Below are 15,501 nucleotides of genomic sequence, written 5' to 3'. Positions count from 1 at the left end.
AACAAGAGAGGATTGGGGCACCTGGGTGGTACAGTCGGTTAGGCGTCTGACTCTTATTTTCAGCCTAGGTCATGATCTCAAGGTTCTGAGAGTAAGCCCTGCATCAAGCTCTGTTTCATGCCTGCTTAAGATTCTGCCCCTCCCCTGCCCTCAAACAACCAACCAAGAGAGGATCAAGGGATTACAGGCTAATAGCAAAGACTTAAAGGTGTGAAAATAGTGGCCTGTTTTTAGGAATACTGAGTAGAAATGGAGAGTTGGAGCCAGATAATGGATACCCTGAATGGCAAGCTAAAGAACATGGGCCACTATATAGGCAACTGTCCCCTGAGGAGTTTTGGTGGAAAGCATTTGACCAGCTTGCATTTTGGGTCAGCATTTCGACAGGAGTATATACAATGGTCTGGAGAAAGACACTGAGGTGGAGAGACTGGTTATGAGCTGTAGCTACAATATGGAAAAAAAGAAGGGAGGTGGGCCTTAATTAGGGCAGAGGGAGAGAGAGAAGGCTGTGGTGGTGGTGATGTTTAGGACCTGGCGTGATGGAATTTATCTGGAAGGGACAGGAGAGCTGAAATAATTCAAGGCTTCTAGCCTGGAAGACTAAGGAGGCCACGGGACTGCTCACTAAGGCAAGGAGCACTGTTAGACTTTCGAGAAGCTGTCTGAGGAACCTGGAAGATGTCGGTGGGGGTGCTCGGCACTAAGGAGATAGGCCAAGCCCGCCGCTGGTTTGTCATTGTGCCTGTAGTGAAAGATCCACCAGGGAGAGCAAACGCCGGGGGCAGAAGGCAGGAAATGCCTCTGTTTAAGGGGCGAAGCACGGTGAGAAAGGGGAAGGGGACCAAGAGATAAGACCCTGTTACCTTCCTGGAAGGTAAACCCAGGGAATCAAAAAAAGGGGCTCTTTACCTTAGTGTCCAACAGAACAACCTGCGATGATGAGAATGTTCCATTCCTGCACCAACCATGACGGTAGCCACGGGTCACATGCGCCTACCGAGCCCTTGGCATGTGACGAGGAGGAACTCAATTTTAACTTTAGAGGCAGCCCCCTGAATTTTTAACACAGTAGTTTACAAAAATAGCTAGGTTTAAGATACGATTTCTGCTGATGGTCAGCAGAACCAATACGAATAGCTTAAAAGCTTTCTTGGCTGCATTCGACACAATATATTGAGAAACTTTAGAGTGAGTGCCTTTGGAATGGTCCTTAATTCTCAATGAGTTCATCTGAATGAACTGGCTGAAAGGGCAACTGCACTGTTTGAACTGCTGAGAGTCCTCAACAGACTGCTCACTTGAACTCTCTTTCACCACGACTGCCCGCCTCCCCACGACCATTCACCCTCCCCACCCCACCTCTTGTGAGCAGCGCGGGAGCTTTGCCTGGGGACCGTGCCCAGGAACACAGGCTGAAGGGACCAGAGCCCACGCCCAGGATTCCAGGCACGCTGGGCCCCACACCCCTTGCGACCAACCGGCTCTGTCACTGGTCCTTCCAGCACGTAACCCCATCACTGGATATTCAGAGCCAAGGTTCTTATACCCCAAAGCCATTCCCAGAGAACAATTTTATACACCAAGAGTTTTACAAAATCCAAAATAATTTTATTCACTTTTTCAGATTTTTGCTTCCACGAGGTGTTCAGCAAACATGCTAAGGCGACAGAATGTCTAGTTGGTCACGACATGCAACGCTGACCGTTCGGTGGATGACAGCAGCGACCACGCCCACCTGAGCTACTGGTCCCACAGCACAAAGGGGGTTTGCGGGAACACACGGAACCACACAGCAATCAGCAACCTGAGGTAGGTCTCTTTACAGTACAAAAAACTTCTACACCAGTGTGAGACACTGATTAGCAAGAGCTGCTTAAAGTCGCAGACTTTGGAGAGAGACAGACTGTGTGACAACTGCAGCGGGAGAGAACAGACCCACAAACTCCGGAACCCTGTCACTGAACTGTGGAGGCGTGGGACCAGGCAAATGACAAAGTGCCACTGACGAGAGCAGCGGCTGCTCCGGGGCTCGGAGCCGGCAGGTGTAGGGCTGGAGAGCTCTGTGCAGCGGCCCGCGTCTGGGAACCCCGGGCAGAAGCAGTCTGTGAACGGACGGGATTCTGGGTAAGAAACAACAGCAAAAAGAGGAAGGCAGGAAGGAGACTCCCCCTGTCCGAGGAACGTTCTTCTGTGACTCTCATTCCTGACGGAGGGAGTGAAAAGGGGGCCGGGGCTGTACCCCGCTGCTCTCCTGGCAGAAACAGTGAATGACAAGAGGACAGAAAGCAGGAGCCCTGAGAATTCACGGCGCTCTGCATGGCCTCCGGCAGCCCCCTCCGCTCCCCGTCGCCCGGGTGTGGCTGTGAGGAGGTGCAGAGGGGGCCCCCCGGACGGCCCGCTATTGCCACACATCTTCCTTTTGGACGCCCAGAGAACCTGGCACCGTGAAACCACCAGTACGCTACCCTTCCTACAATCTAATAGCAAAATCAGATCTCTAGTCCAGCAAACTGTACAAAAATGATAGAAAGGAATTTGCACTGTTATCAGGACAGTGCTTATTTTAATATAAAATAAACAGCTTACATTTTCACTGTAAATATAGGCTATGTACAGAATTATATATAGATATAGCTACACGTATAAAGCTTCATTATAGGCCTCTGACACATTTATAATAACGGTTCCCTGAACCTTTTAGAGTGCAATTAAGAACAAAAACTAAATTTTGTTGACATGAATATGGAATAAATACAATAATCAAAATAGGACTCTCCCTAAAATTGAAACACACAAGCCAATCCTGAACTGCTGTGCGAAAGATCAAACTGGGAAAGGCAAGGTTTCGGCAGGAGGACGCGATGAGGGGCCCGCCCTAGGCAGGGAATGGCAATGCTCCAAGGAAAAGAGCCAGCAGCGGGGAGGAGTTAGCCCTTGACAGCGACCTTGTTCTCCACTGCGGCAAACATGGCATAGAACCGGGAGCTGTCATTGGACAGAAGGACTGATGGGGTGTCGAACTCCACCACCTGCAAAGGAAGGAGACACGTCACTCGGGGTCACTCGGAGGACCACTGCCAAGAAGGGGGCAAACCCCAAAGCCCCCTGGGGGTGGAATCGCAGTGACAATTCCATGAGTCCTGCCATGCCCCAGTGGGTTCCACTTTGGGTTTTTTGTTTTTACTAACTCGGGTATAAGGGAAAGGTTAGGGACAAAGACATCCAGACCTCCTTCACATAAATCTCAGGGCGGGAAAAGTTGCAGCTCAAGTCAAGGGCATAGTAGGCAAATGTCATCTTGTTGGACAAACTGGAAAGAGAACAGCTCAAAGTACCCAGTTGGCAGAATAAAAAAGTAAGGGATTCATTCAATTATCCACTCCTATGATGGACTTCTCTGCAGCCACTGAAAATCCTATTGTAGTAAAAAACGGAATGAAATGCTGGCAGAACCTGCCTTCCATGAGAGAGGCAGCAATTTGTCGCCTACTCACTTTCCCAGCCTTTCTTGCTACAGGACCAAGGCATGGGGCACAGCCTTGACCGAGGAGAAGACTCTGAGGTGCTTCTAGGACAGGCTGTTCTGCCCGGAAGATATAGGCAGAGGACGAAGTACGCTTCCCCAGGCCTGCCCGTGTGAGGCTGAGACAGTGGGTGCTAGCACAGACATCCTTCACCAGGAGGGGGAAGGAAGGGGGGTACTGGCTGGACACTGACACAGATCCTGACATCGCTGAGCTGCTGAAGAACCAACCCTCTGGCCTCCTGCTGGGGGCTAAGAGAATCCTACTGGCCAAGCCTCTTTCCTTCTGATAGTGTGTGTCCGCAGCACAGCACGTCCTATCCACTAGAGTCTGTGTGTACGGATGCATGAAAAATGCTGGCAGGGGGCAAATGAATGTATTAATGATGCTTATCCCTGGGGAGGTAAATGACTCATCTTATTTTTGCCTTTATGCTTTTTTCATGTTTTTCAGGATTTCCTAAAATTGCAAGGAAATTTTAATTCGCAAGAAACAAAAATGAAGGGAAGGGAAGGACAGAGTTCCTCAAAAAGAGCCAATGGATCCCCATTCCAAAACATTAAGCCACTCATAGAAACAAAGTGGTCTAGATGTGTCTTTAAGGAAGAATTTCCCAGAAGGTGTTCTTGGTCCCCCCCGCTTTATTTTATTATATTCTTTTTTTTTTTTAATTTTTTTAAAGATTTTATTTATTTGACAGAGAGAGAGACAGTGAGAGAGGGAACACAAGCAGGGGGAGCTGGAGAGGGAGAAGCAGGCTTCCCGCTGAGGAGGGAGCCCGATGCGGGGCTCGATCCCAGGACCCTGGGATCATGACCTGAGCCGAAGGCAGAAGCTTAACGACTGAGCCACCCAGGCGCCCCTATTTTATTATATTCTACTTAATACCTGTGTACAGAGTAGTAGCTCTGTATATCGAAACGTGTACTAGAATCTCACTAAACATTTAGGATAATGCAAACAAAGACAGTAACAAAAACCACTAATGTTAACATAATCTCAAGATGAGGAGAAAAATCATTAACTCCTATATTCTCTCAAAGTCAGCTCTGTAGAGCACAGCCTACATCTGTTGCAGTAAATATTTTCCTCAGGACTTCTCCACAGAGAGAGAGGGACGCGGCAGTCCGGCTGCGTAAAGTGCCGGCTTTGGCGTCGCTGGCCCAGCTCAGCTCCGACTCTCCCTTCCTGTGGACTGGAGATAGTATAAGTTCCCTGAGCCCACCTTCTCTTCTGGAAGGCAGGCTTAACACATCTGTATCTTTCTCGGTGGTTGTGATGACTAATTACATGTTGGGGGACTGTATGTAAAGCCCTTAGCGCGGTGCCTGATGTACAGTAAGCATTCAACGGAAGAGGCTATTATGGGGGCCATTATTATTAATCACACAAGTTCCACATTGCAACTGGCTTGTTATTTCTGCCAAACCACTAATTTCCCGCCATCCCAGGCGCACACAAAGGAGCTATCTGTCCAACATAAATTTACTTAACATCTTAATACTTAACATCTACCATGGGCAAAGACTGTAGCATGGAGCCCTGCCAGGGACCCAAAGATGAGTAAGGCATGACCCCTGCCCTTAGAGAGTTTACAGTCTAATAGGGGAGAGAGGGCATTAGCCAGTTACCATGACAGGAGGCAGAAGAGCCACACGAGAGGTACACATAAAGTTTCAGGCGGCAGAGGCCATTAGGGCATGTAAGCTGTGTCTTTCAGAGGGACAGGAGGCTGCAGGAAGCAGACGTGGGGATGTGGCAGAGGGAACAAAAGGAAAAGGCACTGGAGGTACATGGCACTGAGTGAGGAAAGACACAGAGGAGAACCAGTTTAGGGGATGCAAGATTGTTTGTAGCCACTGGCACCTGCAAGGACAAGTGGGAAATGAAGGCGGCCGGGCTGGGCCAGATTGTGGGAGAGCTTGGAACAGCAGTATAAGAAGTCTGGCACCACTACGTGATTGCAAAAAGCAGACTTGAGGCGGCTGGTCTCAACACACCTTGGGCAATTCCTGTGTGCATGAGTTAATTAGTAAGTACATGAGCTCTCCGACCTAAGTCAAAGTGTCATTTTTTTTTTTTTTTAAAGATTCTATTTATTTATTTGAGAGAGAGAGAGCGTGCACAAGCAGGTGGAGTAGCAGGAAGAAGGAGAGGGAGAAGCAGGCTCCCTGTTGAGCAAGGAGCCCAATGCGGGGCTCGATCCCAGGACCCTGGGATCATGGCCTGAGCCGAAGGCAGTTGCTTAACCAACTGAGCCACCCAGGCACCCCTCAAAGTGTCATTTTTACAGGCAACAAAAAAGCAGGTACTAAAGCAAAATGAGAACCAGTAAGAGTGCCCCTACTCAATCTCTGGCTTGGGAGGGCTGCGTCCCTCCCAGCCGCAGCCAGATTAGAGCTGCTAAGGCTGCTTATCTGAAAGCTAAGAATCTCACTAAGATGGCAATTAGCCCAATCCTGCCAGGGGCCAGTTTTCCGCCCAGACGAGGCCACATGCCAAGCCATGGTCCCTCAGGGGCTCAGTACCTGTCCCTGGGCCAGCACCATAATCCTATCAGAGCCTAGGACTGTATGTAGGCGATGGGCAATCGTCAACATGGTGCAGTCAGCAAATGCTTCTCGGATGGTCTCCTGGATTAGCAGGTCTGTCTCCGTGTCCATGGCAGCTGTGGCTTCATCTAGAATCAAAATCTGCCACAAGAGAGAGGAGAAAGAGAGATCCAACCATTTCCCTAAGCCTTTTCCTTAATCTAGGTTTCGCTAAAATGTATTTCATTATTTAAATTCTACACCATAATCTGTTTTTCCTAAGTAGGTACACACCTATGTAAAAGGACCATTTTGCTTAGAACAGATACAACTTCAAACCCATGTGTTTGCCTTCATTTCCACACACAAAAGGACATGCATGTAATACTGATGTAACAAAACACTTGCTCCTACTTGCCCTGTGACCCTGAGCATGAATAGTCATCTTTCTGGATCTTCTATTTCCAGTTACAAAATAAGGGGACTGGATTTGATGGCCTGGAGGTCTCTAAGTCTATGGTTTCCAACAGTACTACAACCACTCACTAGCCAGAAACAAAAGTCACCCTTGGAAATTAAAGGCTCAGGAAGTCTGAAGGCTCAAAAACACCTGCATACCCCGATGGTGTCAAGGTGAATTTAGAAACATCTGTGCGCATGCTCCTAAAAAGCTTCGGTGGGCTTGGAGCCAGGAATGCCTTTGGACCTCATGCTGGGAAAGGCTGTAACCCCTTCCCTGCCACTCCACAAGCCACCTTACCTTACAGTGACGGAGCAAGGCTCTTGCTATGCACAGGAGCTGCCGTTCCCCCACCGAGAAGTTATCCCCATTCTCCATCACTTCAGATTCAAGTTTCAGAGGTAGCTGAGCAATCTAGAGAGAAAGGAAGTAGAGACTAGAAGAGTCAAAAAGTAAATTTTGAAGAAAAAAAAAAACTGAACTAAATTTTATCCAAAATCCAGTGGCAAAAATAAGCTATTCTGAAACAGATGCAACAATTACTAGCCAAGAATCTGGCTCATCTAGAAAGAAGGTACAGAGGTGATGATCATGTGTACTAGGACCCTCATTTTCTAAGACATTCCATATTTCAAATATACTATTCTGTTAGCCTCATACCATTAAAAGGTCTTAGAAATTCCAGTATTTTCATATCCCCAAATCCTGTCAGATTGTGGCCCTAATTTTTGGTTCTGAAAATATGGTCACACCATAGGAGATGGGGAAAGTGAGATCACGCTTTCTGATTTCCAAGGCTATAGATACACGGTTGTCAAACTTGCCTTTATAAGCTAGGAGCCTATCCTTCAAATGAAATGGTTTGAGGAAGCCCAATATCAAAGTGATAAAGGCGGAGCTGACCTAGCTGAATCAGGGCAGGGGATCCTGAGCTTAACTCGGCTCAGGGGCATGAGAGATCCTACTCCTGGGCAGAGGTATCAGTCTGTTGACCGTGGCCTCGGGAGGGTGCGTGCTGAGTTACCCTAAGAGATCAAGGACCCCATGTGCATGCTGCATGCTTTCTGCAGACTTGATTCATATCCAGATGCTGCAAAAGCATGTTATACCAGTATGATGAATAAAGTAGAAATTCATTTAAAAGCATTCCAGAATTCTGAGTGTTTGTCATTAACATCTTGCTTAATCAATGGACAGCAGAAGGGCAATATGACCATGGTTGAGGGATATCAACTTTTATGCCCTTTCTGAAATGCCTGGGAAGCCTTATCTAAAGTGATCCTACACAGATATCCTGGAAGTAAATGGACAGACCAGGCTGGACAGAGGCAGCCAGAGCAGGCTGGGGAGTGACCACAGCATCATTATGTTTCCACTCTTGAAATTCCAGCAAAGCCCTCCCTCAGGGCTTTACTTACACATTCTTTCATGTGTGTCCTTTCTAGGGCATCCCAGATCTGGTCTTCAGTGTACTGGTTGAAGGGATCCAAATTTGACCTAGAGAGAGGCACAGGAGGACTTTCTCAGTGAGCCAACATGTAAGGGACTATATTGCAAAGGCTGTCTGTGGTAAATGTTTAAACAGGCATGGGAAAAGGAGGGATCAAACTCCTCAAGGTCACAGATGCCTCGCTCCCCAACCAGCCTTAGGTAGCAGTTAGAAATGCTGGTGCCTGCCCATCACAGGAATGTATCTGAGAACAGGCTGGGCCTCTCCATCTTCTTTATAACACTTTATTTATTATAATGTCTATTATTTTTATTGTGTAAATAATACAGGTTACAGAAAAATTAACAAATACAGATATGTGAAACATAAAACCAAACCGATGATGTTTTAATCACCTCTAATCAGACCCTCGGAAGCAAACACTGCGAGCATCTTGGCATATACATGTCACAATACATCTCTCTGTGTGTACAAGCTTAGAAAAACAGCCTCTTTCTTCCTGACGCACTAGGGTGAGAGCCTGTCAATGAGCAGGGACCCGAGGGTGGCTGGCTCAGTGGAGGAGAAAGGAGAGCGTGAAGAGCAACTCAAGAGGAAGGAATTTACTGGTACAGAAAACCAGTTTGGGGACTCTTCTTGCTTACTGTACCAATAGCAGCTGTCTCAAGAACATCAAGGAGGATACCAAAAGGACTAGACATTTCCAGAAACGTTAAAGACAGGGGAAACAGCTCTTTGTCATGGAGGATAAAGGTGGAGAGGTGGTGGTAGAATGGATAACTGGTGGAAATTGGGAGGTTAATTTTGGGGTGTCTTGTCTCCATCTAAACATGACATTTACAGGTCTAGTAACATGAAAGGTATGAGGTGTAACTTTGCTCATAAACTTATACTTCATATATGGGAAACAGGAAGTCTTTGGGAGAACTTTAGCTCTATGTCTCATTTGTCTCCATGTTTGGGGTTACTAACTCCAGGCATGCAAATGCACGCAGGACATTATCCCAGAACTCCACCAAGCACAGGCTGGTACCTGCCTCGCTCATCCCTTTGGGCCACCTCTGGACTCTCCAGGGAGACTCTAACTGGCTCTGCTTTCTTGTGCCTCTTGCCCTTTGCACATGGAATATGTGCACCCCTCCCCACCCTTTGGCTTGAGAGACACCGGCAAAAGCAAGGGCTCTGGGGTCAGACTTGCTGATTCCTACACAGCTTCTATCCATTACAACTGTGTGACCCTGACCAAGTTAGCCTAACTTCTCTATGCCTCAGTGCCCTCATGTGTAAGACAGGGGTCAAAAAGCACCTCCTCAAGAGGTTGTGACGGCTGCATTTCACGTGTAGAAAGTATTTAGAGCAGCCCCCACTGCATGGTTAGCCCTGTGCATGCAGGGGCTACGATTATGATGATGTCCTTATTGTCACTGCTGTTACTCCTTGACTAGGATTCCTTCCTGTCCTTCAGGTCACAACTTAGATGCAGAAAGCATCTCCTGACCCTTCAAGCCTGACTTAGGTGTCCTCATGCTCACCCTCTTTCTGGCACTTGTCACTCTGTTCATTTGTCTCTGCCCCCATTGGATCAGGATCCTTGTCTGGATCTTCTTCACTGTTGAATCCCATGTACACTGTCTAATATTTGTTGTAAGAATAAAAGAACATATAACCTTGCTTGACTTCCTGAGAAGAGGCATCAGTATGTGACAATTTAAGCATTTTCTGTCATGACAGAGGCAAAGAACAGTGTGTTGGAGGGAGCACGTGCACACGTAGTTCCAGGCAGACTGGGTTCAAATTCCCACTCTGCTTCTTATCGTCTGCATGACCTTGGGCAAACCACTCCTCCGTCTCCTCCTCTGTAAAATGGGGATATAGTGACATGACTCAGTAGGTTGCTGTGAACATTAGAGACAGTACATACAGTGCCTGGAACAGAGCAAACATTTACTTAGTGGCAACTGTTAAATTCCCAAGATACGTGTGGACACGTTAGCTGCCTGGTTCCAGTGCTTGGTGGTTTTCTGATTTATATTCATTGCACTTTCCAAGTGGACACAATAATCCCGGGATCCTGAATACCAGGCTCAGAAAGAGTTCTGATAAAGTCCTAACTGTGCAAAGTCTGGACGGGGAAGACCGATCTTCTATAGGCATACCATCTAATATCTCATATCTCCATAGTCCTATCTCTTAAACAAGAAGGTGGTCCAATTTGCTGATAATCTAAACTGTGAAATGGCAGACCACGGGCTAAGTCTAAGGAGAAGTGTACGTGTTTCTAGTCACACTGGAAGCCCCTGACCCTCCCTATCTAACACTCCAGAGTCTGCACACACATCTGGGTTGATGAGATTACCATTTATTATTGTCGGTTTTTTTTTTTTTTTTAAAGATTTTACTTATTTATTTGACAGAGAAAGACACAAGTGAGAGAGGGAACATAAGCAGGGGAGTGTGAGAGGGAGAAGCAGGCTTCCCACGGAGCAGGGAGCCCGATGCGGGGCTTGATCCCAGGACCCTGGGATCATGACCTGAGCCGAAGGCAGACGCTTAATGACTGAGCCACCCAGGTGCTCCTTTTTTAAAGATTTTACTTATTTGAGTGTGAGAGAGAGTGAGAGAGAAAGTACGAGTGGGGGGAGGTGGGAGGGTCAGATGGGGAGGGAGAAGCAGACACCCCGCTGAGTAGGGAGCCCAATGCAGGGCTCAGTCCCAGGACCCTGGGATCATGACCTGAGCCGAAGGCAGACGCTTAACTGACCGAGCCAGCCAGGAGCCCCTATTGTTCTGGGGGTTTTTTGCTGTCTCTTAGGAGAATCTTCTACACTTACACACCACCAGGTTAGGGACCGACTGAAACCCATGTTCATTATCCCAAGTCTGAAGAATAAGAGATTAATCACACTCTTGCCTGGTTCAACAATGACCGACTGCTGGGAATTCCCATGGGGCAAAGTTCACAAGACAATCCTCCCCATCCAGACTTTGCACAGATAGGGCTTTATCTAGGTGGCAATGCAAGTTTTCACAATATTCTCTCCTACTTGTGTGGTCTCATATGGACCTTCTCATGTTTTATAGCAGAATTTTCGACCCTTTTGAACCGTAAACTTCAGCACTCTTCTAAAAAATCACTTTATTAACTAACCATTATTATTATTTTACCTTTTTTTTGTTTTTAACAAGTTCCTCAGAGCTCTTTACAAGAGCCTTTTGGAAGTCCTTATCAAACCTAGAAAGAAGGGCACTCCACACATGGGCAATCGTGACTGGTTACAAATAGGGGTCATGTTCTACTTTGCCTGGTTTCCTGCTCGTAACCCCCACCATGGTCTATCTGCAGCCTAGCCACAAGACTCCATGCTGAAGAATCACCTTTGCCCTTTAGGGGGAATCAACTCTGACCTTAGGCTGTAAGAACTGCAGTCCCAAGCAATATGTGCTTCAGCGCTGGGCTGCTCTAGATCCGCATTCTGCTCTGACTATAGTTCCCATTTAGAGCTTCTGGTCCCTCTTCTTGAGCTTGAATTGCCTCCTGGCAATCCAGTTCCAGTAATTCAATTCCTGTTGTGCTTCCATGTACCCGAGTTCCCATCTTGACAGCCTGCTCAGGCTCCCAAGGTTTGGGTCCCCACCTTGCTCTGGTTCTACCCCTGAGCTCCCTGGTTATAAACATCTGTCTTCTTTGGTCTCTGAATGCTGCTCATTCTCCACTGCTGAGGTATATTTGCCTGTGGAAAATCCATGTTACCGAAGGCTGGAATTTCCAGTCCCAGTAACTTGATAAATTGCCACGTATGGTTTGACATTTCGCTTTCTGGATTTCTAGTTTAGCCCATCGCCTACTGCTTCAATCTGCCCCTTCTTTACCTCTTCCTGGCAGGATTGTTTAATTGTAGGTTCTGGATTTTACCACTCATTCAGATTCCTCCTACCTCTGCTGCATTGAGTCCTTTGCACAGAGGAAGACTTCAATAAATATATGCTCCAGACTGAAGGACTCTATAATGCTGGTTTCCAGGCTAGGAACATGTGGACCATTCTCCTAGACTTAGTCTAGGAAATGTTCTTTAAAACTATACAGTGATGCCTACTGTTATGGGTTGAAGTGTGTCCTCTCCAAAAAGATATGTTGAAATCCTAGCCCCTGGTATCCAAGAACGTAATCCTATTTGGAAATAGGGTCATTGCAGGTGTAATTAGTTGAAATGAGGTCATTCGGAGTAGTGGAATACAGTGGGCCCTTAATCCAATATGACTGGTGTCCTTATGAGAGGGTCACGTGAAGGCAGAGAAATAAAGGGAGACCATGTGACGTTGGAGGCAAGAGATTGGAATGATGCACCTATAAGCCGAGGAGCACCAAAGATCGCTGGCAAACCACTAGAAGGTAGAAGAGGCAAGGGAAGGATCCTCCGCTCTAGGTCTCAGAGGGAGCCTGATCCTGCTGACACCTTGATTTCAGACTTCTAGCGCCCAGAGCTGTGGGAAAAGTTCCTGTTGTTTTAAGCCACTCATTTTGTGGCACTTCGTTGTGACCTCCCTAGGGGACGAATACACCTAGGCAGCCCCTCACAGACCCCTTATCAGACGCAGAGTATGCACGTAGGTGTGCAGCTGCCTGTTCACTGAGGAGGCTGCCCCATCAGATTCTCTGTGGGTGAAGACTCAGCAGACACATGGGCAGGCTTGACCCTAGGCCTTCCCACCAGCTGAACGAGCCTCCAAAAACTAGACAATGGCTTCCAGATATATAAGGAGTATTTACATACACCAGGAGGTGGTGTACATACACATTAAGGCACACCAGACTGATCTCAACAGGGAGCTCAATCAGGAATAGAAGAAAATACACCCTCATTAGAGAAGCCAGATGGCCCTGAGTCTGATCCACAAACAGAAGTGAAAGCAAAGTTATGCATCCCTAACATCAGAAGTTTTGGCTGGGTGGATGGATAGAGAAAGGCGGCGTCGGAACAGGAAGGCACCTATTTTTAGTAGTCAGAACTCCTGGGGTCCTAATGTTGCCAGAAGTGCATTTTCATCTTTGGTCCTTCGTATTTATTTTTGGCAGAATTCTACGTTGGCCTCCTGGCCACGGCTAAAAGAGGCCGAGAATCTCTGCAAGAGCGTGAGAGCATACAGGAGTGCCTCCCTGGCCCGTAAGAAGACACTGCTGCATCACACTGTCCCGCCATGGCCATGGGCGCCTCCCGCGCGGCCTCGGGGCAGGAGACCTGGGAGCACAGACCTCCTGCGAGCTGGGAGCTAGAGGACAGTGCTAAATAGTTATTCAGAGATATGGACTGGTTTTGGCCTTTAGTTGCTAAGCATCAAATCAGGTAGAAAAAAGGCTAGAGGTGGGAAAAGGGACACGGGGAAAGCAAAGTAACTGAGAAAGACTCCAGAGAGCAGCAGAGCGTGTGTGACTTTTTTTTTTCCAAGATGAGGGAGGCCTGTGCAAATCTGGAAGCAGATGAGGAGATTGTGAAGCTGCTGGAAAAAGAAAGGTAACTAAAAGCCAAGACCCCCGGAGGAGCAGGCTTAACTCTGGTGGCTGGAAAGGCGGAATGCCTCCCAAGGTCGCGGTGGAGAGTGGGTATCGTGAGAATTCCAGGAGGTGACGGAGCGAGTGTGGCGTGTAAGAGCTCCCAAAGCCAGGTTCAAACGCCTATCTTTGGGCAAATTATCTACCTCTCTGGGTTTCTGTTTCATCATCTATAAAATCGGCACAATAACCGTTCCTACTTCCTGGGGTTTTGAGAATCTGACGAATTAATACAATTAAAATGCTTAGGACAACATCTGCCACGTAGTAAGTTCTCAATAAGCTTAGTGACTTCCATTATCATTGTTCTTTAGAGCAGCAGTGTCTGGCACAGAATGACCTTTTCCCATTTTTTTAAAGATAATTTTTTTTTAAAGATTTTTTATTTTTTATTTGACAGAGAGCACAAGCAGGGGGAATGGCAGGCAGAGGGAGAGGGAGAAGCAGGCTCCCCACTGAGCAGGGAGCCCGATGCGGGGACTCGATCCCCGGACCCTGGGATCATGACCTGAGCCGAAGGCAGTCGCTTAACCATCTGAGCCACCCAGGCGCCCCTAAAGATAATTTTTTTAAGAGCCAGTTTAGGTTCACAGCAAAACTGAGAGAAAAGTAGAGATTTCCCATCTATCTTGCCCAGAATGACTTAGCAAATGTTGGATAACACCTAGTGTTCTTGATGTAGTTATTCTAGACTCACATTACTTTCTGATATTGAAAATAAGAAGCTTTTGGGAAATTCCAAGTTCCACAGAAGCAAAGACTATTAGAAAAAAAAAAAAAAAAAGAAAGCAAGAAAGAGAGAGAGAGATGGGTGCCTGGGTGGCTCAGTTGGTTGGGCGACTGCCTTCGGCTCAGGTCATGATCCCAGGGTCCTGGGATCGAGTCCCGCATCGGGCTCCCTGCTCTGCGGGGAGCCTGCTTCTCCCTCTCCCACTCCCCCTGCTTGTGTTCCCTCTCTAGCTGTGTCTCTCTCTGTCAAATAAATAGATAAAATCTTAAAAAAAAAAAAAAAAAAAGAAAGAGAGAAAGAGAGAGAAAGTAAGAGAGAGAGAAGAAAGAAAGAGGAAAGGGGTCCCCCTTCAGCAACAGAATAATTCAGAGACAACAATAAGACCTTGAGATTCTAAGAAAGAAGCTGCTTCAAAGTTAGAACAGCTTCCATTCACTCTAGAGGGCTAACTGCTCCTGTCTGACTAAACCAAAGCAGAATGGGTCAGTTGTGCTCAGTCATTTTTGCCGTGATTTTGAGTTGGGGACCAGAAATATTCCTCAAAAGTAAAAAAATGTAATGGGCAGACTGAAAGGGAGTGAGGGGATGTGAATAGGAAGAAAAGAGAACACTGCCTCTTGCTGATGAATGGCCACCAAGCAGAGATGCTCCAGGGGATGAGAAGATGCCCAGTCCCCACAAGCAGACTGAGACTCACAGACAGACTATAGAGTGACAGCTGAGGACAACTAGTCTTACTGAGAGGCCAGTTAGCCACCAGCCAAGCTGAGCCGTAGACTGTCCCCAAGGATGGAATGCACTCCAGCAAGGGCTGGTTAGGGCAGAGGGGAGGGATCTCAGGAGGCACAGGGTCCTCTGTGGAAAGGAAAGGAAGGTACTACCAAGGCCATGAAAGAGGGAAGGTTGGCAAAAATGTTTAGGGTCGGGATGAGAAGAAACCTCTTATCTTAGAGCCAGCTCTCAGGAAAAAAGGCACAGGAAAGGGGCTGGTCGCAGAAACACAGGCCCTACCGCCAGATAAGGGAGGGCTGGATGCAGCTATTGGAATGGACAGAGTCTGACTAATCTAGGGAGCGATATGGCCCCAAATGATCTGGTCTGTGATTTAGGTTATATTTGTATGAGAACAATTCAGACATTTTTATCTCATCACCTTAAGTTTTACTTGAATTTGGTTTTACCTTGCTTTCACTCTGAGAGTTCCTTATGATTTTTTTTTTAAAGATTTATTTATTTATTAGAGAGAGAGAGAGAA

General features: G+C 47.2%; 1 protein-coding gene across 1 annotated transcript in view; it reads right to left on the bottom strand.

The window, feature by feature from the left end:
- Positions 1 to 2,527: 2,527 nt before the first annotated feature.
- The window catches only part of ABCC5 (ATP binding cassette subfamily C member 5), an 84,993-nt gene continuing 72,019 nt past the window's right edge, over positions 2,528 to 15,501 (bottom strand). The window contains exons 27-30 of the mRNA XM_021692586.2: positions 7,937 to 8,015; positions 6,819 to 6,932; positions 6,056 to 6,220; positions 2,528 to 3,032 (exon numbers count right to left, since the gene is read on the bottom strand). Of these exons, the coding sequence (XP_021548261.1) occupies positions 2,931 to 3,032; positions 6,056 to 6,220; positions 6,819 to 6,932; positions 7,937 to 8,015 (460 nt within the window). The 3' untranslated portion in view covers positions 2,528 to 2,930. The remainder of the gene's footprint in view (positions 3,033 to 6,055; positions 6,221 to 6,818; positions 6,933 to 7,936; positions 8,016 to 15,501) is intronic.

This window comes from Neomonachus schauinslandi, chromosome 1 (genome assembly GCF_002201575.2).
Source record: "Neomonachus schauinslandi chromosome 1, ASM220157v2, whole genome shotgun sequence".
Taxonomy (NCBI): domain Eukaryota; kingdom Metazoa; phylum Chordata; class Mammalia; order Carnivora; family Phocidae; genus Neomonachus; species Neomonachus schauinslandi.
This window is presented reverse-complemented; position numbering and strand designations above follow the sequence as displayed.